Here is a 24,610-nt window from a genome sequence, read left to right as displayed (position 1 = left end):
AGGGATTAAACGTTTTGTACCATTCTTGGCATAGAGTAAGTGTTGATATTAGTTTTCTAGGGCTGTCATAACAAAATATCACAGACCGAATGGCTTAAACAACAGAAATTTATTTTCTCACAATTCTGGAGGCTGGGAGTCCAAGATCAAGGTGCCAGCAGGGTTCGTTTCTGGTGACAGCCTCTCTTTTGGACCTGTAGATGGCCACTTTCTCACTGTGTGCTCACATGGTCTTTGTGTCTGTGTGCACACAGTCCTAATATCTTTTCCTCTTCTCATAAGGACACAAGTCCTATCGGATGAGAGTCCCACCCTTATGGCTAATTTAACCTTAATTACCTCCTTAAAGGTCCTATCTCCAAATACAGTTGCACTGGGGATTTGAGCTTCTACACATGAATTTTAGGGGACATAATTCAGTCCATAACAGTGCTCAATAAAAGTTCCATCATACCTTCTTCACTTTTTCTCCTAATTGTGAAAGCAATGAAAAAATAAAATGGAGGGATACTTTTACAATCTGTTAAGCATCAGGGTGTTAACCAAGAAAGTGCCAGGGGTGCCCAGTTATTTCTTTATGAAGTCAACAGTATTTCATGTCAGAACTGAAGACCTACAAGTAGACCTTCACAGGGACCCACTTTGCAGTGAACACACTCAAAAACGGAGAGGAAAAGGGGTATTTGGATATGGAAAAATACTTGGGAAATCCTATATGCCCAGCTGCTCATTAAAGAAAAAAATCATTAATAACAGTAAGGATGTCAACAATGCAGTAATAACAGAACTGGAGAAAATAGAATTGACTACGAAAAATTAATTTGTTTAACTAGAATAAAATTGTGGTCCACAAATAAGCTACAAATAACTAAAACTGGGGGAAAAAGGTGAGAAAAAATAAAGTAGCATCAAAACCCAGATTTTACCAATGAAGAAAGGGATGAGAAAGGAGGACAAAGGAAAAGAAGTAAAACCTGTAAAATTCATCTTTCATCGGCTATAAAGAGGAGTTAAAAGTTGTGCTTGTTTAGAAAGTTTAGAAATGGTGATTGTAGCTGTAAAAATGTTCGTGGAATGTCTCATTGATCGCAAATGATTTTTTAAAAATTAGAGGGTTACTTTTTAAAATTCTTTAAGACAGAAAATGAAGTATAAAACAATCGTTTATCAAAACACACATCAAAAGAGAAGACAGAGGACAAGTAGACATAAAGTGGGATGACAGATGATAAACACGGTGTGGTGTTTATAAAAATGAATGTAAGTGGCCTATCAAGCTATTTAAAGATTGTACTTTTCTCTTTTTGGCTGCGCCTCTCGGCCTGTGGGATCTTAGTTCCCCGACCAGGGATTGAACCCGGGCCACGGCAGTGAGAGTGCCGAGTCCTAACCACTAGACCACCAGGGAATTCACTAAAGATTATATTTTTTAAAAAGTTACCATTAAGTTGTCCGTAAGATATGTTTCTGCAGCAGATTCTAAAAGTTAAAAATAAATTCATGGGCCAGAATATGCCTGTCAAATTCAAACCAAGGAACAGCCAGATTAATTCTGGACAGCACAGTGTTTAAAAGCAAAAGTTTTACATAAGACTTGCAAGCACATACAGCAAAATATTATAAAAATACACGAGAAATGAAACAAAAACGTGCTTTTTTTGGTTTTTTTTGGTTGGGAGAAAGTAATTTACCATTATCAGTCTATTACAGATCCAAGTAGACAAGAGATTAAATAAGGACATAGAAAAAACGAAAGACACAATAAATGCAGTACATATAACAGACTTATACTAAGTTTCATAATCCACAAATATGGATTACTTTTTCTTTTGAAGTATACATACCTGCTCTATAAGCAAAAAATGATCGCATACTAAATCATATCTATAAACACAAGAGCAGAAGTTTTATAGATAATACTTTGAGATCACAATGCAATAAGTTAAAAATTCAAATAGATATTAAAAAGAAAAAATTCTCAGACATCTAGAAACTAAGAATAACGTCTTGCATGTTGCTGAGACAAAGAGGAAATTGAAACCGAGAGAAACAGAAAGAGACAGGGAGAGATGGGAGAATAAGTGAGAATGAACTTAACACTTCTGTAACAGAAAATCACATCAAGGGAAAAATAAAAGAAATAAAACAATACCAGAAAAAAAAACTGAAAGAAAGAAGCAATGGAATAAGAAGAAAAGAAAAAAAGAGAAAAGCAGTGAAATATAGGGTTTAAAGGGCTCCAAAGCTGAAGTCAAATGGACCTGGGCTGCTTATCTTCACTCCAACACACACAGCTCTGCAACCTTGGAACATCTGGTTAATTTCTCTGTGATCCATCTTCCCATGTTTCTCATCTGTAAAATATGGGTAACAGTGCCATTTTTATAGGGTTGTTGTAAAAATTATATTCAATAATGTCTGGTAAAGCTTAAAGCACAGTGTCTGGTAAAAAACTGATAAAGGATGAATGAACCTTAAGAGTTTGAAGTGGTAGTTACTGTTTCTGTAAGAATGGTAGTAGTAATAGCAGTGTTACTAAAAGCTACAACTTTGAAAGGCAAACAGAACAGTCAAACAAAGCCTCTGGTCAACCTTTTAACAATATAAGAAATACAAAATAGATCATTAAATATGAGAATGAGATTCTAGTAACTAATAGTACAGGAAAAATTTTAAGTATATGGCAATATTACATATAGTTGTAGGATAAGAAATTTATTAATTTCAAGGATAGTTATTCTTCACATGTGTGTGTGTGTGTGTGTGTGTGTGTGTATGTATGCATGCGACTGTATGGGTATGAGTATGTATAAAGATGACACAACACACACTCACACACCCCTAAAACAGATGGGGTCAAAGACAAAAGGAAACACGAATAAGTCATTAAAATTTCTCAAAGGTCCTCATGGATTTATTGATAAACCTGTCTAAATATTTAGGACATTTACAATCTCCACCCAACACCATAAGTTCTTAAGTACTAAAAAAATTTTTAATTCATCCTATTTGTTTCTAATTTCTACATCTAACTGAGAAAAAGTTTGAAATGGATTAGAAGAAAATATCAGAGAATATTTTTATAGGCTGAGAGTAGGGAATTTTTTCTTAAAGGTAAAAAGCACTGATCACAAAGAAAAATATTTTAAAATCTGACTGCATCAAAATGACAATTTTTTTATTTGAGGTATAACTGATGTACAATATTATGTAAGCTTTAGGTGTACAACATAGTGATTCACAATTTTTAAAGGTTATACTCCACTTATATTTATTATAAAATATTGGCTATATTCCCTGTGTTGTACAATATATCTTGTAGCTTGTTTATTTTATACCTAGTAGTTTGTACCCCTGAACCTTTACCCCTATTTTACCCCTCCCTCTTCCCTCTCCCCACTGGTAACCACTAGTTTGTTCTCTATGAGTCAGCTTCTTTTTTGTTATATTCACTAATTTATTTTATTTTTCAGATATCATACAGTACTTGTCTTTCTCTGACTGACTTAATTCACTTAGCATAAGGCTCTCTAAGTCTATCCATATTGTTGCAAATGGCAAAATTTCATCCTTTTTTATGGCTGAGTAATATTCCACTGTATATATGAAGCACATCTTCTTTATCCATTCATCTGTTGATGGACACTTAGGTTGCTTCCACATCTTGGCAATTGTAAATATATGCTGGTATGAACATTGGGGTGCATGCACATGTTGGAATTAGTGTTTTGTCTCTCTCTCTCTCTCTTTGTTATATATCCAAGAGTGGAATTACTGTGTCAAATGGTAGTTCTATTATTAGTTTTTTGAGAAGCCTCCATACTGTTTTCCACAGTGGATGCATCAATTTCCATTCCCACTAACAGTGTACAAGGGTTCCCTTTTCTCCACATCCTCACCAACATTTGTTATTTCTGGTCTCTTTGATGATAGCCATTCTGACAGGTGTGAGGTGATATTTCATTGTGGTTTTGATTTGCATTACCCTGATGATTAGTGATGTTGAGCATCTTTTCATGTTCCTGTTGGCTAACTGTATGTCTTCTTTGGAAAAGTATCTATTCAGATCTGCCCATTTTTTAATCAAGCTGTTTGGTTTTTTGCTGTTGAGTTGTATGAGCTGTTGATGTATTTTGAATATTAACCCTTTATCTCTCATATCACTTGCAAATATTTTCTCCCATTCAGTAGGTTGTCTTTTAGTTTTGCTGATGGTTTCCTTTGCTGTGCAAAAGTTTATAAGTTTGACTAGGTCCCATTTGTTTATTTTTGCTTTTATTTCCTTTACTTTAGGAGATAGAGCCACAAAAACAATACTACGATTTATGTCAAAGAGTGTTCTGCCTATGTTTTCTTCTAAGAGTCTTATGGTTTCGGTCTTACCTTTAGGTCTTTAGTCCATTTTGAGTTTATTTTATCAATATATGATGTTAAAGAATGTTCTGAAAATGACACTTTTGGGCATGATAAAAATGCAGTAAAGTTAAATAAAAAGATTAGAAAATATATGTGTGGCACTTCTAAAGACAAAGAATTATTTTCCAAAATACCTAAAGAGCTTCTACAAATTAACAAAGACAAGAACAATAGAAGAATAGAAAAAGAATGAGCAAAGATAATGACCAGGCGATTCCAAGATATATGATGCACAACATAAAAAATACAAATACCTCTATGTTCTCTAAAAATAACAAAAATCACAGCAAAACCAGGGAAAATATTCTGGAAGTGTCCCTATCAGCCATATTGCAGTGAAGTGATATTTTGGTTTTGACTCTCTCTCTCGCCATCCCCATCCCTGCACTGTATTAGGAAATGGAATATACATATATCTGTGTATCTTGCACTGAATGTGCTGGGCACACAGGCTCACAATCAATGTGGAACTGCTGAACTGAATTATGAATTCTATTAGGGGCACAAGGAAAATGGTTATTTACAAAAGAGGAAATCTGACTAGAAAACTGACATATGGAAAAAGATTTAGGCTCCCTAGTGATCAAAAAATTGCAGATTAAAACAGCCAGGCATTACCATCTTTCACCTACTTCATCAGCAAGAAGTCAAACAAGATCACAGCCTGGTGGCCTCAAGCAACAGGGCAGCGAGGTTGTGACCACTCTCGCCCCCTCACTGGAGCAGAAGTTGCTGAAGATTTACCATGGTGGCTTCAGCACTGCTGTTTCTTTGATTTGCTTACCAAAAAATGCAGTGAAAACCAAGTGTAAGCACCTTGGCTGCCAGAGACCCTGAATGCCCCATCTTTCCATACTAGCAGTTACCGAAAAACCTCAAAAGGCCATTTTAATTTCCTCTCCATGTTCATCTGAGATCTGGTTTCTCAGGCAGCCGAGGTGCTGGATGAACGCAGGGAAACCCATCCATCAATGCTGTGGCTGCCATAGCATGGCGATTTTGAATCTTGCAATAAAACAAGATTAATGGGCTTGACTTCAGTTTGACATTTCAGCAATGAGGGTTGTGTTTGCCAGGTTTCTACACCCCTTTCCTTCTTGTCTCCCAGCCATTTTGTAATCACCAGCCAGGTCCCTCCTGCTCCTTTGGATTCCTGAAGCGAAATCATGGAAAAGGAACACGTATCGTGAGCTTGGAAAAGGCAAATCACTCTGATTTCTGCTCGTCTTCAAAAGCTAGTGGGGATTTCAGTGGGAAATGGACTCTCACAGCCATGGTGATGGGACCAAGCATTAACTGTTGAATTGTCTGAGTGATCACCTCATCCAGCCAAATGCACCTACCGTGTACGCGCCTACCATGCCCACTGTGTGGGCAGCTGGGAGAGGGGAGAGGGAATATACAAAGAATTCTAAGGTGTCTTCTCTAAAGGGGACTGAGGGCTGTTGGCGTGGTCAGAGCTCAGGGACGTGGTTCTAAATAAAAGTACAAGGAAAGAGCAAATGGGTTAGAGAGCTGGGGACAGGCTTCTTGGGGAAAGTGGGACTTGAGTTTGACTTTAAAAGAAGATGGGGGGGGGTGGAAAAAGATGGCGGACTAGGAGGACACGGAATTCACGTCTCCGCACAACTAGGGCACCCACCAGGCACTGGCAGGGGACCACAGACACCTAAGGGGATGGGAGGAACCCCCAGTGACCAGGTAGGATGTGGGGCATGGGGAGGAGTGAGGCGGGAGGAGAAGTGGAGGCGGGATGAGACTGGCGCCCCTGAGCTGTGTTGGGGGGAGGGGAAGGGATCCCACGCCCAAAGGGGGAAATTGGGGGACAATTTCCCAGGGGCCAGGTTTCCCCTGCTCACTAGGGCCCCTGGGAGCCTGCTAAGATCCCAGGCCTTATCCTCTGCCCACTGAGGCCCCCTCTAGCCACTCGGGTCCTGAGGGAGTGGGATGGAGGGAAGGGGAAGCAAAAGTAAAGGCCGGACCTCTGGGACCTGCACCCCTGAGGGGTGGCTGGGGGAGGGGAGGAGTTCCTACACCCTGCGGGACCCACCCATGGCTTGGGGTCCAGTGGGGATGGGGGAGACAGTGGGGAGGGGCGTGAAGTAATGGAAGGGAACGCGGCCAGCGCGTTCCCTGCCCACTTAGGCACCAGGGAGCCTATTGGGCTCCCGGGCCTAAACCTCTGCCCTCAGAGCCTCCCTCCTGCCGCACAGAGCACAAACCCCGCCCCACATCCCCACCCAGGCCCCTACCTCTACACTCGGAGACCCCCTCTGAGACCCCCTCCAATGCACTGGGCCTAAACCCCACCCACACACCCTCACCCAGGGCCTTACCTGGAAACTCCACACTCCAGAGGCCCTCCTTTCCTGGTGCTGCCTCTCCCCTTCCACGCAGGTCCTAAGCAGAGGCCCCGCCCCTTGAACGTCACCCCACCTAGGCCCCGCCCCAAGGCCTTTTCCGGCTGCTGTGTCCTGAGCCTAGGCCCCGCCCCACACTCAGACGTCACCCCCCCACCCTAAACCCCGCCCCTGCCTAAGTTCCACCCCCACCTAAACTACACAACCGTAGACAAGGCTTTTTTTTTTTTTCTTCTTTTAGAGTGGGGTTCTGTTTTACCTTGTTGATTCATTTATATATATATTTTTTCTAATAAATATTTTATTTTTCTAATTTTATTTTATTCTTTCTACTTTGTTATTGTTCTTTCCTTTTGGCTTGTTCCCCCACCCCCACCTTTTTTTTTCTTTTTTCTGTTGTGGTTTTATTTTACCTTGTTGCATTTGTTTCATTATATTTTTATTTTTCCTAATATATTTTTTATCTTTCTAATTTTATTTTGTTTTTTATTCTTTGTTATTGTACTGCTCCTTCTCTTCTTTCTTTCTTTTTTTTTTTTTTCCTGCCACACCACATGGCTTGCAGGATCTTGGTTCCCAGGCCGGAAGTTGGGCCCAAGCTCCTGTGGTGGGAGCTCCAAGTCCAAACCACTGGACTAACAGAGAACCTCAGACCAGGGAATATAAATCAGAGTGAGGCCTCCTGGAGGTCCTCATCTCAGCACCAAGACCCGGCTCTATCCAACTGACTGCAAACTCCAGTGTTGGACACCTCAGGCCAAACAACCAGTAAGACAGGAATACAGCCCAATCCATCAAAAAAAATTTAAAAAAAATATGTTACAGACGAAGGAGTATGGTAAAAACCTGCAAGACCAAATAAATGAAGATGAAATAGGCAACCTACCTGAAAAAGAATTCAGAGTAATGATAGAAAAGATGATCCAAAATCTCGGACAGAATGGAGAAAATACAAGAAGCATTTAACAAGGATCTAGAAGAACTGAAGAGCAAACAAACAGTGATGAACATCACAATAACTGAAATTAAAAATACTCTAGAAGGAATCAACAACAGAATAACTGAGGCAAAAGAATGGATAAGTGAGCTGGAAGATAAAATGTAGGAAATAACTGCCAGGGAGCAGAATAAAGAAAAAAGAATGAAAATAATTGAGGACAGTCTCAGAGACCTCTGGGACAACATTAAATGCACCAACATTCGAATTATAGGGGTCCCAGAAGAAGAAAAAAAGAAAGGGTCTGAGAAAATATTTGAAGAGATTATAGTAGAAACTTCCCTAACATGGGAAAGGAAATAGTCAATCAAGTCAAAGAAGCGCAGGGAGTCCCATACTGGATAAACCCAAAGAGAAACACACCGAGACACATATTAATCAAATTATCAGAAATTAAATACAAAGAAAAAATATTAAAAGCAGCATGGGAAAAGCAACAAATAACATACAAGGGAATCCCCATAAGGTTAAGAGCTGATCTTTCAGCAGAAACTCTGCAAGCCAGAAGGGAGTGGCAGGACATATTTAAAGTGATGAAAGGGAAAAACCTACAACCAAGATTACTCTACCCAGCAAGGATCTCATTCAGATTCGATGGAGAAGTCAAAAGCTTTTCAGACAAGCAAAGCTAAGAGACTTCAGCACCACCAAACCAGCTTTACAACAAATGCTAAAGGAACTTCTCTAAGGAGGAAACACAAGAGAAGAAAAAGACCCACAAAAACAAACCCAAAACAATTAAGAAAATGGTAATAGGAACATACATATCGATAATCACATTGAATGTAAATAGATTAAATGCTCCAACCAAAAGACACAGACTGGCTGAATGGATACAAAAACAAGACCCTTATATATACTGTCTACAGGAAAATCACTTCAGACCTAGGACACATACAGATTGAAAGTGAGGGGATGGAAAAAGATATTGCATGCAAATGGAAATCACAAGAAAGCTGGAGTAGCAATACTCATATCAGATAAAATAGACTTTAAAATAAAGACTGTTACAAGAGATAAGGAAGGACACCACATAATGATCAAGGGATCAATCCAACAAGAAAACATAACAATTATCAATATTTATGCACCCAACATAGGAGCACCTCAATACATAAGGTAAATGCTAACAACCATAAAAGGAGAAATCAACAGAAACACAATAATAGTGGGGGACTTTAACATCCCACTTACACCAATAGACAGATCATCCAGACAGAAAATAAGTAAATAAATAAGACACAACAGACCAGATAGAAACTGCTTTTTACTTCATAGCACTTTTTTGGTGCCCTGCCTAAATCCTGCTAGTCTTCCTATAATTAACTGATGGTAAAACTCGCCCTCAATCAAGTCTTAATTTATTCCAAGATTTTCTCCATGGTCATTTTTCAACATTCTCTCAACAATGTTAGCATATTATAGAAATTAATTCTAACTGTAAAAAAAATCTTTGTCTGCCTGTCTATCTATCTATTATCACTGTTCTTACCTAATATATCATCTATTGAGATATATAGATTCTTTTTTCCTATTATATATAAATATTTGGTTATTTTAAATGTTATATAAATATCCATATGCTGATATATATATATGTATCAAAACCTGAGATTGTATTCCCCCAAATTATCCTCCAATAAAAAGAGTATTGCCTTATATTCAAGTCCTTAAAAATTCTCTATTAATTTCCATTTCTTAGTATTCTGAATAGGAAATTGCTGTTTGGGAGAAGGCATATTTTTTCCAGATGATTTCATTCAGTTCCCAATGATAATTGAATTGAAATGCTGTGCTGGATTGTCTGATGTTAACCTTATTTAACTTTTTATGACTTTAAATATTTTTGTCAATATTCTTGAATACCCTGTATTGAAAAAATTATTACTTTCAAATAATGATAATTTTTTCTAATATTGATATATTTTCTTTATTTTAATATATGATCTGTCACATCAGAATACTGATAAATAATGGTGGTGGCATCATACATTTTGTTATTTGTTTCTGCTAGTAATGTGATAAATCAAGTATTTCATTAAGTGTGGTGTAGTTTCTGGTTCTAGACTAAATTCTTCATTATGTTTAAAAAATAAACTGTTATTCCTAGTTAACTAATAATTTAAGAAACTGTATTCTGTTTGGCATGAAAATATTTTCGGAGAGTTTTGTTTATTTTGATCTTTTTGGTTTAACCTTTTTATAAATTTCTGGTATTAATGTAAGAAGACAGGAGAAAATGGTCTGTATGATTGTATTTCTCAGAATTTATTAAATTTTCTTTCTGGAAAAAAAAACCGAAAGAAGATGGGGACTTCCCTTGTGGTGCAGTGGTTAAGATTCCACGCTCCCAATACAGGGGACCCGGGTTCGATCTCTGGTCAGGAAACTGGATCCCACATGCATGCCGCAACTAAGAATTCGCATGCTGCAACTAAGACCCGGCACAACCAAATAAAATTAAAAAGCAAAACAAAAAACGGAAAAAAAAATTTGTTTAAATAAATAGAAGATGAAGGCGGGACTTCCCTGGCAGTCCAGTGGTTAAGACTTCGCCTTCCAATGCAGGGGGTGCTGGTTTGATCCCTGATCAGTGAACTAAGATCCCACATGACTTGCAGCCAAATAACCAAAACATAAAATGGGAATAAAGATGAAGACCTACTAGAGAATGGACTTGAGGATATGGGGAGGGGGAAGGGTAAGCTGGGACAAAGTGAGAGAGTGGCATGGACATATATACACTACCAAATGTAAAATAGATGGCTAGTGGGAGCAGCTGCATAGCACAGGGAGATCAGCTCGGTGCTTTGTGACCACCTAGAGGGGTGGGATAGGGCGGCTGGGAGGGAGGGAGACGCAAGAGGGAAGAGATATGGGGATATATGTATATGTATAACTGATTCACTTTGTTATAAAGCAGAAACTAACACACCATTGGAAAGCAATTATACTCCAATAAAGATGTTAAAAAAACAAAAAAGAAAAACAGAAGCAATATTACAACGAATTCAATAAAGATTTTAAAAATGGTCCACATCAAAAAAAATCTTAAAAAAAAAAAAAAGAAGATGAGAGGACATTCTACAGGGAGGCAAACAGCATGGGGAGGTACTCAGAAGTGGAGGGCAAGACGAGGGCAGGAGCAGATGGGCCCAGAAATGCCTTTATGCCTTCTCATGTCCTGTGTCCTTGCCTGTCAATCTAGCTCAGACACCGAGGCCAGCATCCACTCGTGGGCACCTCTCTTCCTCCAGAGCCTTCCCTTCTCTGCTCTCCCTTCTCTCTTCCTTTTCTCTGTGCCTCTTCTTCCTCTTACTTATGTTGATTGACTCTGTTCTAGTTGCTACACTGATTTATAGCTACTTTTTATGATTTTAAGTTGATAGTAAATTACTATGTATACTGCCTTATAGGACTTCCCTGGCGGCACAGTGGTTAAGAATCCACCTGCCAATACAGGGGACATGGGTTCGAGCCCTGGTCTGGGAAGATCCCACATGATGCGGAGCAACTAAGCTTGTGTGCCACAACTACTGAGCCCACGAGCCACAACTACTGAAGCCCGTGCACCTAGAGCCCGTGCTCTGCAACAAGAGAAGCCACCGCAACAAGAAGCCTGTGCACTGCAACAAAGAGTAGCCCCTGCTCGCCGCAACTAGGGAAAGCTTGCACGCAGCAACAAAGACCCAGTGCAGCCAAAAATTAATAAATAAATTTATATATACTGCCTTATAATTCTTATGTTGATATGTTCATCTCCTGTAATAGTTATTGAGTAGCACAGTACCTGGAACATAACAGGTACTCTGGAAATGTTTCTTGACCTTACTGAATTAATTCAGATTGATTTGTATATGAGGCTACAGGGGCTGGACAAGTGCTGAGGAGGACAAGGAGGAGGAGACCATGAGCATAGCTTTAACAGCTCACCTGTATACAGCACTTACTACCTGCCAGTGCATTTAATCTGCACGACAGAGCTATTGAAGAGGGTGCTGTTAATCTCCCCATTTCACAGAGGAGGGCGTGGAGGTGGAGGTCAAGTAACTCTGAGTCTCACAGTCAGTGAGCAGAGGAGCTGGGCTGTAGAGGCAGGCAGCTGGCTGTCAAGCCCCCTCTTAACCACGATGATGGGTGCCCCATCGGCAGCTCGGAGACTTGTCACTGCAGATAACAAACTGGTGGCTTAGAAGCCTGAAGCCTGAAAGGGAACTCTATCCCCATTCTTATTTAAGTCCATTCGGGCTGCTGTAGCAGAATACCATAGACTGGGTGACTTATACGTAACATTTATTTCTCACAGTTCTGGAGGCTGGAAATCCAAGATCAAGGTGACAGCAGATTCAGTGTCCGGTGAGGAAGCTCTTTAGGGTGTCCTTTATGAACACATTAATCCTACTCCTGAGGACTCCACCCTCAAGACCTGATCACCTCCCAGATACCCTCACGTTGGGGGTTAGGATTTCAACATATGGTCTTGGAGGGGGACACGAATATTCAGTCTATAGAAATTCCTTACTCAGCATAAGAATACTCATAATTAACCTTAACAATCCTTGTTTATTTTCTGCTTGTTTAAATTCAAACTTCATTAGTTGACAAGGCAACGTATGGTTTAAAGTGTAGCATGGGAAAACTTAATTTAAAAGAAAACTATGAAGTTTGAGATTTCTAACACTTTGGGATTCATAATAATACTGATAATAACACTAAGACAGGGCTAAGCATTTGACATGCACGATCTTATTAATTCTTCCAACAACCCAATGAGGCAGATACTATTATTATTATTCCCATTAAAAAATGAGAGGAATGAGGGTTTGTTACACTAAAAATGACAACAAAACAGATAACAAAAACTCCCAGGAACCAGGAATCATGGTTATTTTTAAAAGACCTGCTAAGATGCTAAGTTAAGTTTGGGCAAAGATATACCAGAAAAATGTGAGGGAAAATGACTGTAATATCAATATCAGAAAAAGTAGAGTTCATGGGTAAAATATTACAGAAACAGAGGGAATACTCATTTTTTGTTTTGAGGCCCAATTCATAATGGTGTGGACCTTTATCAAGTTGCACTGTTAACAGAACTTTGCATCTAGATATATTTAAGAAAAAAGGAGAAAATGAAAGAATAGCAGTGAGAGAGATCATTATACCTTTCTCAATGCTTCACAGATGAGGAAGGCATATAACAAACAAGAATACAAAGGACCTAAATGATAAAATTATTAGGGTAGATTTAACAAATTTACATTACAGTCTGGGCCCTATCAACCAGACTGGTGCCCCTAGACATGACATGGTCTGTATTGGTCTACAAAGAAAATTTTAATTAGAAACTTGTCAAAGTAGAAACTGTATGCACTCATTTTTCAAGCCTAATAAAATATTTATTTTTAAAATCCAATCACTTGAAAAATTTAAAAAGCAGTATCCTAAGTAACTCTAGGGTAAAAGAAAAACATCTAAACAACGAAGAGTAAAGTGCTAAGAAAACTGAAATGAGAATGCTACACATCAATATCTCAGCAATAATAAAAACAAAGTTATCGCATTAAATTTATTTACTGCAAAAGAAGAATGAATGAAGCTAAATCAAGTATTTAGCTCCATATATTAAAGACAGAGGGGGAAAATAATGAAAAGAGGAGGAAAGAATAATATGAACAAAAATTAATGATTAGTTTTTAAAAAGTAAAGTTGATACATTTATTCAGAGGTTGCATTTTTCATTAAACCCATAATCTAGGCAAAACTAGTCTAATCAGGAAAAATGAGTGACTATTCAAGATTAGAACTAAGGATGGATATCTAGTTATAGACAAGAAGGAAATTAAAGAGTAACACTTTAAACTCTATCTTAATAGGTTTGAAAATCTGGATTAAAAATACTTTAAAATTGTACCCCCAGAGACACCCAAGTCCCTGTTCTGCATCCCTGTAGATACTCTCTGTCCCACAGTACTCGTTAGGGCCTGTCCATAGAATCCTAGGGCTCTTAGGCCATAACTGTGAAGGCATTGGTCAATAAAAATATCGGTTACCAAAACTAACTCCAAAAGAAATAGAAACAGTAAGCACTATAATACATATTGAAGAGATAAATAGCCAAAACAGCTGCTTTCCCCACTAGACCATGAGCCAAGTGGGGGTAAGGACCACACCTTATTCATACTGCATATTATTCATACTCACTTTCATACTATAATCAAAGCAGTATGGTAGTGGCATAAAGACAGACACACAGATCAATGGTACAGAATGGAGAGCCCAGAAATAAACCTACACACATATAATCAACTAATCTTTGACAAGGATGCCAAGAATCCACACTGGGGAAGGACCGTCTCTTCAGTAATGGTGTTGGGAAAACTGGATACCCACATGCAGAAGAATGAAACTGGACCGCTATCTTACGCCACTCACAAAAATTAACTCAAAATGGATTAAAGACTTAAATGTAAAACGTGAAAACATAAAACTTCGAGAAGAAAACATAGGGTAAAAACTCCTTGACATCTGCCTTGGTGATGAGTTTTTGGATATAACACCAAAAAGCACAGGCAATAAAAGCAAAATAAACAAGTGGGACTACATCAAACTAAAAAGCTTCTTCACAGAGGAAACCATCAACAAAATGAAAAGGCAACCTATGGAATGGGAGAAAATATTTGCAAATCATATATCTGATATGGGATTCATATCCAAAATATATAAGAAACTCAATAGCAAAAAAACCCCACAAAAAACCCAAATAATCAGATTTTTTAAATGGGCAGGACTTCCCTGGTGGCTCAGTGGTTAAGAATCTGCCTGCCAATGCAGGGGACACAGGCTCGAGCCCTGATCCAGGAAGATCCCACATGCCGCAGAACAACTAAGCCCGTGCGCCACAACTACTGAGCCTGTGCGCTAGAGCCCACAAGCCACAACTACTGAGCCCACATGCTGCAACTACTGAAGCCCGCGTGCCTAGAGCCCGTGCTCCGCAACAAGAGAAGCCACCGCAATGAGAAGCCCACGCACCACAAGGAAGAGCAGCCCCCACTCGCCGCAACTAGAGAAAGCCCACATGCAGCAATGAAGACCCAATGCAGCCAAAAATAAATAGGTTAATAAATTAATTAAAATGGGCAGAGAACCTGAATAGATACATTTCCAAAGAGGACATAAAAATGACCAATAGGTACATGAAAAGGTGCTCAACATCACTAATCATCAGGAAAATGCAAATCAAAACCACAATGAGATATCACCTCACACCTATTAGAATGACTATTATTGAAAAGATAAGACATAATAAGTGTTGGCGAGGATGTGGAGAAAAGGGAACCCTTGTGCACTGTTGGTGGGAATGTAAGTTGGTGCAGCCACTATGGAAAACAGTATGAAGGTTCCTCAAAAAATTAAAAATAGAACTACCATATGATCCAGCAACTCCACTCCTGGGTATTTATCCAAAAGAAACGGAAACACTAACTCGAAAAGATATCTACACCCTCATGTCCATTGCAGCACTATTTACAATAGTCTAGACATGGAAACAACTTAAGTGTCCATCTATTGATGAATGAACACAGAAAGAAAAAATATGTGTGTGTGTGTTTGTGTGTGTTCATGTGTGTATAAAATGAGATATTGATACTATTTGGCCACAATAAACGAGGAAATTCTGCCATTTGTGGCAACATGGATGAACCTTGAGGGCATTATGCTAGGTGAAGCAAGTCAGACAGAGAAAGACAAACACCACACGATCACACTTATATATGGAATCTAAAAAAACAAAACAAAAAACCTAACTCATAGATATAGAGAACAGATTGGTGGTTGCCAGAAATGGGGGGGGGGGGAGGGTGAAATGGGTGAAGGCAGTCAAAAGGTATAAACTTTCAGTTATAAAATAAATAAGTCCTGGGGATGTAATGTACAGTACAGTGACTGTAGTTAATAGTACCTTATTGCTTGTTTGAAACTTGCTAGGGAGTAGATCTTAAAAGTTCTCATCACAAGAAAAGAAAATTTGTAACCTTATTCATAATCATATTCATATGCATATTATTCATATTCACATTCATAGTATAATCAAAGCAGTATGATACTGGCATAAAAACAGACACATAAATCAATGGAGCAGAATAGAGAGCCCAGAAATAAACTTACACATATATAATCAACTAATATTTGACAAGGAAGCCAAGGTGTGGTGATGGGTATTAACTAGACTTATTGTGGTGTTCATATGGCAAAACACACATATATCGAATCATTATGTTGTACACCTGAAACTAATATAATGTTATATGTCAATTACATCTCCATTTTTTAAAATTTACTTAAAAACAGATATGGAATGACCAGCAAGATATTAATTAAGTGAAAAATCTAGGTATAAACCAATTTACCATGTGTGTAATATATATATACATATATATACACACATACACACATATATACATACTATTAATATATATACACATATACATACATATTCATATATGTACCTATAATCTGGATATGCATGCAGTATCTCAGGAAGGATATATAAGATTCCAGTATCAGTAGTTGCCTTTAGAGAAGGGCAGTAGGTGATGGGGGGCAGAGGAAGGGGGAGGGATCCTTTCTTTTCCCTATGATCCCTTTGAATGTTTTAAATTTGGTATATATGTGTATATTCCCCACTTAAAAGCAAACAGGGAAAATTTCTGAAAAATATGTCAAAAACTATTCCCACTAAAACAACTACCAAAAAACTATTACAAACAAAAAACAAACACTCTAAATAGGAAGTCAATTGGGCAAAAGACAAGACCAAACAATTCTCAAAAGAAGAATGGTCAGGGACTTCCCTGGCTGTCCAGTGGTTAAGACTTTGTGCTTCCAATGCAGGGGGCATGGGTTCGATCCCTGGTTGGGGAACTAGGATCCCACATGCTGTGCAGCGCGGCCAAACAAACAAACGAAAAACGGTAATAAAAGTGTATTACAAAGTGCAGTCAAAATAAATGTCAACAATTGGTCAGTCTCACAGAGAAACAGCCCCCAAACCCCACAGTTTCTCAGCCCAAAGTGCAGGATGGGCCAGTGATTAGCTTAGATTCTCCAGCATGGATCCCTAGAGGGAGGGGGTAAAGAGGAAGGGAGGGAGTTAGGAAGGAGCGAAGTAGGAGAAGGAGGGAAAGAGGTAAGGATGGAGGGATGACACCTGATCTGGTCCTTGGGTGGGGAGTGACAGGCAGGAGACTGGGACAATTTTCTCCCCTGAGCAGGAAACAGGATCCGAGGCTACATGTTCACTTTTCCAATCTAAGGCTTATCATCCCTTACAGTATTTATAATCACAGCCCCATGCAAATTTACGTGAATTTTCTTCCCTTTCCCTGTTTTAAAGTGAAACCTTAATGAGTCAAAGAATAGAGTCTTCAGGAAGAGATTCTGAATGAGCTCAACTGCCTCCTTCACAAGTTAACTGTTTCTAGAATAGTCATAATGGCAATTAGAAACAATCCAAATGTTCAATAATTACAAGCTGTTGGTTGCTCTGCTCTACTTTTTATCTCACTTCATTGAATTTCCCCAATAGCCTTATAAGTTAGGATTTATTTCCATTTTATAGATGAAGTCGTGGAGGCTCAGAGCATTTAAATAACTTTCCAAGCATCCCACACGCCAAACGTGGGGTGGCCAGGATTTAATACCAGGCTGCACGGTCCTCTTACATGATGTCCAGATGGAGACCATTTTCTCTCTACCTCACAAGACCGTACAAATAGTGTGGAAGGGATGGCCACCTTTATAGTCAGGGATGGGCATGTCCCACCCCACCTGTCACCACACCCCACATGGATCAGAGCCAGAGTGAGGAGATAGAGCCAGGACGGGTCACTTGCTGACATTAGCACAAAGAGAAATGATTAACAAATCAATGAGATGAGTTTCCATGGAAACCATCCACCTAAAGTGATATCAGTGTGCTCCTGGATGGATGAAGGAGCTTCTGAAATCTTAATAACCAGCCTCAAGGAAGACAAGCTGTCAGGCTGAAAATTGTAAGATCCCATTGTTCAACCTTTGTTTAAACATCACTGGGCCAGGCAATAGAGTGGACAAGAAGCTCTATTGCAGCCAACAAAGCTTTTGTTGACTAATAAGGAATTTTAGAAAAGTGAAGTTGGATGAGTCACTAGTACTTGTCCGTATCTATCCAGGAGTGAGACCTATCTGAAAAGCATCACACCAGACACTACATGTCATCTCTCGTCAGTCCTCATGTCACTGCGCCTTTGTGCTACTTGATCACACCTGCCCTCTCACCTTCCTTTCCTGCCTCTCTGTGTTACTCTCTGTGTCCTAACCTGGGATCTCTTCTCTGAACACCCCAATTGTTTGTCTGCCTTCCACTTCCTCTAGTGACCAGGACTTTCCAGGAGTGCCTACTGACAAGCCCCAAGCAGCATGTTCAATCGTCACCCCATCTCCACCTGATGTCTCTCTAGCACCTGTAACCTCCTCCAAGCTGAAATCACCTTCCCCTCCTACACTTCTGTCTCCTCCTTCAGTGCCTATCTTGGGTAAAGAGACCACCATCCTGGACCTAGAGACAATCACACAGAGTGAAGTAAGTCAGAAAGAGAAAAACAAATATCGTACAATATCACTTATATGTGGAATCTAGAAGAATGATACAGATGAACCTATCTGCAAAGCAGAAATAGAGACACAGACATAGAGAGCGGAGGTATGGATACCAGGGTGGGAAGGGGAGTGGGATGAGTTGGGAGATCGGGGTTGACATATATACACTACTGATACTCTGTATAAAATAGACAATTAATGAGAACCTGCTGTACAGCACAGGGAACTCTACTCAGTGCTCTGTGGTGACCTAAATGGGAAGGAAATCCCCAAAAGAGAGGATATATGTATATGTATAGCTGATTCACTTTGTTGTACAGCAGAAACTAACACAAGATTGTAAAACAACTACACTCCAATAAAAATAAATAAATAGTAAATAAGAGACCACCATCCTTCCAAGCACCTGAAGGAATAGACTCACCCATTCCTTTTATTCACCTCCAGGGTTTCATCAGTAATCATTTTCTAATTGATCTGCTTCCTCAACATCTCATAGATCTAGCCTCTCTTTTCCATCTCCGTTTATACAACCTTGGTGTGGGTCCCATCATCTTGAAGGTTGCTCTATTGAAAGTACCTCCTAATTCGTCTTTCTGCAACTTACCTAACCCTAGCTACGTGCCATCAATAGTGCTAACTTTCTACAAATCCAATCGTGCTTTCACTGTTTAAAAGCCTCCATTGTTCCTGAGTCCACACAGCACATTAAAATCTGACCTCAACTCTGTTTTATTCTTGTCCTTGTTCCCCTCCCTCCTCTGTCTCACTGTCCCTTGTCACTCACGGAAGGCAGTGTCCAGCCTCCGGTTTCTTGGTTGGGACCCTCATGTCCCCTCTTCAGTCAGGGGAGACCCACTCTTCCTTCCACACTGGCTCTGATTCCCTCCAGAGGGAAAGCCTTTCCTTACTTCCTGGAGAACTCCCCTCTCCTCTGCTATGTGCCCATAGCTCTTTGTTCATCAAGATAAAGAAGACGAGGCATCAGAATAACAGGAGCCAACTCTTACTGGGTGCTTGTGAGCCACATACTGTGCTCAGCACTAACTTGCTGCCTTATCTCGGTGAATCCTCACCATAGCCGTCCGAGCCCACCTGCTTTAAAGGCGAAGAAGCCATTATCAACACGTGTGTGCGTATCGTCTGTTTCCTTATCTGTCTCCCCATCAGATTGTATATGAGCTCCCGGGGATAGAAACGGTGATATGTATATTCCCAGTGCCTGGCAAAGACCAGACATGTGATGAAAGCTCATTAAACCCTGAATGGAGGGAGGAAGAGAGGGAGGGGGGATAAAAGGGAAGCGGGAAGGATAGAAGGAAAAACAAAGGAGAAGGAAAACATTCCAGACTCTTATCACAGCCTCAACCTGCAATTCCACAAGAAGATCCTGTTCCCTTTGCTCCAACTTCACACATACCAAGCATCCTTCTGACTTGTAATCTGTCTCCTGAGCACACCTTCCCTGTCACTGTTCCAGGCTCTCCAATAGCAAATAAAGAAAGCATAGCTGGACTATACTTGGCCTCCCGTGGGTTTTTAAAGTTTTTTTTTAATATTTATTTTATTTATCATTATTTAGTTTTGGCTGCATTGGGTCTTCATTGTTGTGCGTGGGCTTTCTCTAGTCGTGGCGAGCGGGGATTACTCTTCGTTGCGGTGCGCGGGCTTCTCATTGTGGTGGCTTCTCTTATTGCAGAGCACGGGCTTTAGGTGCGTGGGCTTCACTAGTTGTGGCATGGCGGGCTTGATAGTTGTGGCTCGCGGGCTCTAGAGCACAGGCTCAGTAGTTGTGGTGCATGGGCTTAGTAGCTCCGCGGCATGTGGGATCTTCCCGGACCAGGGCTCAAACCTGTGTCCCCTGCATTGGCAGGCAGATTCTTAATCACTGCTCCACCAGGGAAGCCCCTCCCGTGGGTTTAATGTGACTTGTGTTCCCCGGATCTGGCTCCTCTGTGTGACCAAATAAAGCCAAGGTTAAGATCATCCAAAGCTGGTTCCAGACCTCTTGCGGCCTCCAGGAAGGTGTAAATCTGCCTTGCCCTGTTCTACCATCCTCCAGGCTATGCCTAAACACTTTCTCTGTCTCTCCCCCTATTGTCTCTCAAACCACCTTCACTACAAATAGACAAGCGATGCACCAAAAGTTGACTTTCCCATTATTTCAGTTTCCCTCCCTAGACAGCTCTTGGGGCCTAAAGTTGATCTCATATTCAGATCTATGTATGTCATGTTGACAGAAGTATCCAGGCTGGCTGGCTCAACAAGCTGAGTCTTTCTTGCATTAAAGCAACAAAGAAGCTGGCTTCTGATTAACAAGGAAATGACTCAATGGGAGAAATTTCCCAGACTCCCATCCAACAATTCATATAAGGTCAGAAGAGGGTACTGTTCAGAAGGCAACACCACGATATTGACTTCCTGAGATGATATATCGGAGCGAGAAGAAGGACTTAAAGAAATCAATCTCACTGAGCTTAGCTGCACAGAACTGGTTTTGTTGTGTGATGGAGCCCCAAAAGCTCAGTTACTTCTTTAATGCATGTGAGTCTGTGCCTCGTTTTTCATTAAACCTGTCATTTGACAAATGCAGGCTTCCACATGGCCAGCCCCGGGGGTGGCTGGCTGAGAGAAGGCCTGTCTGGAATGGCCATTTTGGGATCCAAGGGAAATTAAAGTATACCAAGGCCATAACAAAGGCCCTGGGCAGCCTGGGGCTGGGGTAGGGACACAGGGTCAGGCTTGGTCATTGTTCCGCATCAGGGGGAGCCTGTTCCAGGGTCCGTGACCAGACCAAGAACACAGGGGAATCGGGTCTATTCCAGTCCCTTCCTTTAGCTGATGCGGTTGCTTTTCTCCAAGGAAATGAAAGGGAACAGAAAAAGATTCAGCACTTATTAAGCACTTACTGTGTGCCAGCCACTGGGCATTGTACTCTATATATACCATCTCATTTAATTCCTACCGCAGCACTTTGATCAGGACATTCTACCTCATGGATGAGGAAACTGAGGCTCAGAGCTGGTAGAACTTTGCCCAAAGCCACATAGCTAGGAAAAGGTGTTGCTGGAACTTGGGGTCAGTTTCCTTTGGCCTGTGTGTTGTGCTCCTGGATAATTTTGACCAGAGGGACAAGGACTAGTCTTACAAGAGGGTCTCCCAGGCCATTAGATGTCTTCAGGCCCAGAGGAGACCCTGTTACAGAATGAAACTTCCCAGTGAAAGGTGATTCAAATCCTGTAATTCATGCTGTCTGCACAAAATAATCTCACACATTACCAGGCTTCATGCATGCATAAAAAAAAATTATTCAAAGTGAATCTATCCACTGATACTTAGATAAATAAGGTATTTATATACTTGATATTAACCAGGTCAGTTTGTGTGTTTTGTGTTTATATCTGAAACAAGGCATGTGTCCAACACGCACATGACAACACAATAATAATATCTTACATGATACCACGGTTAATAGGAAATGCAGTCCTAGCAAAACAATGAAGATGTGTTTGATGAAAAAATATTCTATACTACTTTAATTTTTAAGTTTAAAGTAATTAAAAAAATAAATAATTCAGTTCCTCAGTTGTACTAGTCACATTTCAAATGCTCAATAATCATATGTAGCTAGTGGCTGCCACATTGGATACCACGATTTTATATTATTTTAGTTCTACTTTCCTATTAGCCTTCCAAAAATTAGTTCTTATTGATATTATTAGTTTGACAATAAATGCTTATTTAGATAGCTTCTTATATCCCAAATGTTCTTTTGCACCCAGTGTTTTTCATATTGTATTATATTCTTTAGTAGTTGTTTCAATAATGATCTATAAGTAGTAACCTCTTATTCAGACTTTGAAACTTTTCTCTTATATTCTCTCTCTTGAGTAATAACTTACCCAGGTTTGGGATTATAAATTGTCAGTTATTTTTCCTCAGTACTTTGAAGGTAACATTTAAATTTTTATAGTCCCTAATGATGTTGAAAAGAAGTCTTCTGTCATTCTAATTATGAGAAGATTTTTGCTTTGTTTTTAGTTTAATGACTTTTTTGCTTTTAAGACATTTTGTTGTTACTGGTCTGTCATCTCATTATGCTATGACTAGTTATGGAGTTTATCTTGCTCTGTATCAATGCACTTTTTCAATGAACAGAATTGTATCTTTAACTTGGAAACTTCTCATCTACTATTTTTGCAAATATGTTCTCTGCCCACCGTTTCTGGAACTCCTATTAAATACACGTGAATCTTCTCTTTCTTTCTTTTATGTCTCATATTTTCTATCTCTAAACTCTGTGCTATACTCTAGGTGGGTTTCTCAGATCTATCTTCCAGTTTACTAATTCTTTCTTTAGGTCTGTTTAAACTGCTATTTAACTGATCCATTGTGTTTTTCAGTTTAATGACTGTAAATTTAATGACTATATATATATTTTATCTATGTAGGTTCTATTTTTTCCTATATACTTTTTAATGTATTGTTTAGGTCTTCCATTATTTTAATCACTTTAAACAAATTTATTTTGTGGTCTCAAATGGTCTTAATAGTTCTAATTGTTTGGGCGAAAATCCTATTTTTTGTTGTATCTGCTTTATCTCACAGTGATCCAATTCCTTATGCGGTTTGTAGTTTATTATTGTGAGCTCATATTTACTAGATATTGTTTTTTTCCCTGAGATGTCCCATATGCCATAGTTTTGGAAGTATCTTACAGAAGGATATTTTATTTTATTGGAGCCCCAAGAATTCTGTCCATCCTTGATGCTTACAGTTTACACATCTGGTGGCTAGTAAAAACCCATAACCTATACCATGTAAGGTATAGGCTTGGGACTTCAGTTTCTGCTCAGAGCCCCAGGTATGTAGCAAGCTTCCCTGCAGTTTCTCTTGGCTAGTGGATAGAATTTCTATTGCTTCTTTTTATAGAGTTGTCCTAGCACGTTCAGGTTCTTTATACAGTTTACTGCCTCAAACATGCCCAAACCACAGGTTTTGTCCCAGTATAAATATTAGAACCCTCGGTACCCATATCTGGTCCCCCTACCCCTTAGGGCTTCCACTGCATCTGCTCAAGTGACCTCTTTCTTCATTCCTAGAACCTAGGGACTTCTCTCCCTTTTTTCAAGCTTGGCTACACATTTCAGAAAAATTATATATTTTTAAAAAAATTTATTATTTATTTATTTATTTATTTTTGGCTGTGTTGGGTCTTCGTTGCTGCGCACGGGCTTTCTCTAGTTGCATCGAGTGGAGGCTACTCTTCATTGCGGTGCATGGGCTTCTCATTGCAGTGGCTTCTCTTGTTGTGGAGCATGGGCTCTAGGTGCGCGGGCTTCAGTAGTTGTGGCTTGTGGGCTCTAAAGTGCAGGCTAAGTAGTTATGGCGCACGGGCTTAGTTGCTCCGCGGCATGTGGGATCTTCCCGGACCAGGGCTCGAACCCGTGTCCCCTGCATTGGCAGGCGGATTCTTAACCACTGTGCCACCAGGGAAGCCCAGAAAAATTATATCTTATAAGCAAATGAGCCTGTTTATTGTGGGAAGAAAGTATACACCCATGTCTCCATGCAAAGGTTTTTGTCTTGGATGTTCCTCCAGCAACATTTGAATTATACAGTATAAGAAGCAGAGAGAGAAAGAGCATTTATCAAGCCAAGGGGAGAAAAAAAGTCTTATTACTATCTTCCCTCAAAATTGAAAAATACTGTTCAAATTCTTTCTTCCAGGGCAAGAATGTCTTTTCAGATCTCTTACAGATGTGGACAGAATTTGTTAACTCTTAGCTGCTCTTACTGACAAAACCATTAAGGCACTCCTGTGCCTGCCCTGCCCTCTCCAAAAGACCTTATTTTAAGAGCAGAGCAGCTCAGCAGGAACCACGGAGAGCAATTCTGTCCTTAAACTCAGAAGCCCTCGTACATATAACTCTAACACTTGGTTTTTCTTATTCCTAAGGCCAAAGAAATGACAGCTTGAAGAAAGAGAGAGTGGTATGAGAATAAGTTCCAAAAAGCAATTGATTCATGTGGAACTCTCAGGAATGCTTTTGTTTGCTCCTTTAGGACTGTAGGGAGGTGGATAGATAGTCTGGCCCGTTGGCAGGGGCAGAAATCAGTTATACATCCTGTATAAGCAGAGTCCAAACACACACACCAGCTGCTTTCTCCCCTCTGGTCCTGGGACATAGCCGTA

The 24,610-nt window shown here is 39.8% G+C and overlaps 2 protein-coding genes across 4 annotated transcripts in view; both read right to left on the bottom strand.

Moving 5' to 3' along the window:
* The window catches only part of BCL2A1 (BCL2 related protein A1), a 410,729-nt gene that overhangs the window by 95,194 nt on the left and 290,925 nt on the right, over positions 1 to 24,610 (bottom strand). The gene's annotated exons all lie outside the window — the stretch shown is intronic.
* LOC309627017 (5-formyltetrahydrofolate cyclo-ligase) overlaps positions 7 to 24,610 on the bottom strand; it is a 298,975-nt gene continuing 274,371 nt past the window's right edge. For 2 of the 3 annotated variants that reach the window (XM_082388580.1, XM_082388572.1), the window contains one exon: positions 7 to 2,354. In XM_082388580.1, coding sequence (XP_082244706.1) covers positions 2,277 to 2,354 — 78 coding nt within the window. In that variant the 3' untranslated portion in view covers positions 7 to 2,276. The remainder of the gene's footprint in view (positions 2,355 to 24,610) is intronic. The other variant, XM_082388577.1, reaches the window with a different exon arrangement.

The sequence above is a fragment of the Balaenoptera borealis genome (assembly GCF_965194805.1).
Source record: "Balaenoptera borealis genome assembly, chromosome: 3".
Classification (NCBI taxonomy): Eukaryota; Metazoa; Chordata; class Mammalia; order Artiodactyla; family Balaenopteridae; genus Balaenoptera; species Balaenoptera borealis.
The sequence above is the reverse complement of the archived record's forward strand: the minus strand, read 5'-3'. Positions and strand labels throughout refer to the sequence as shown.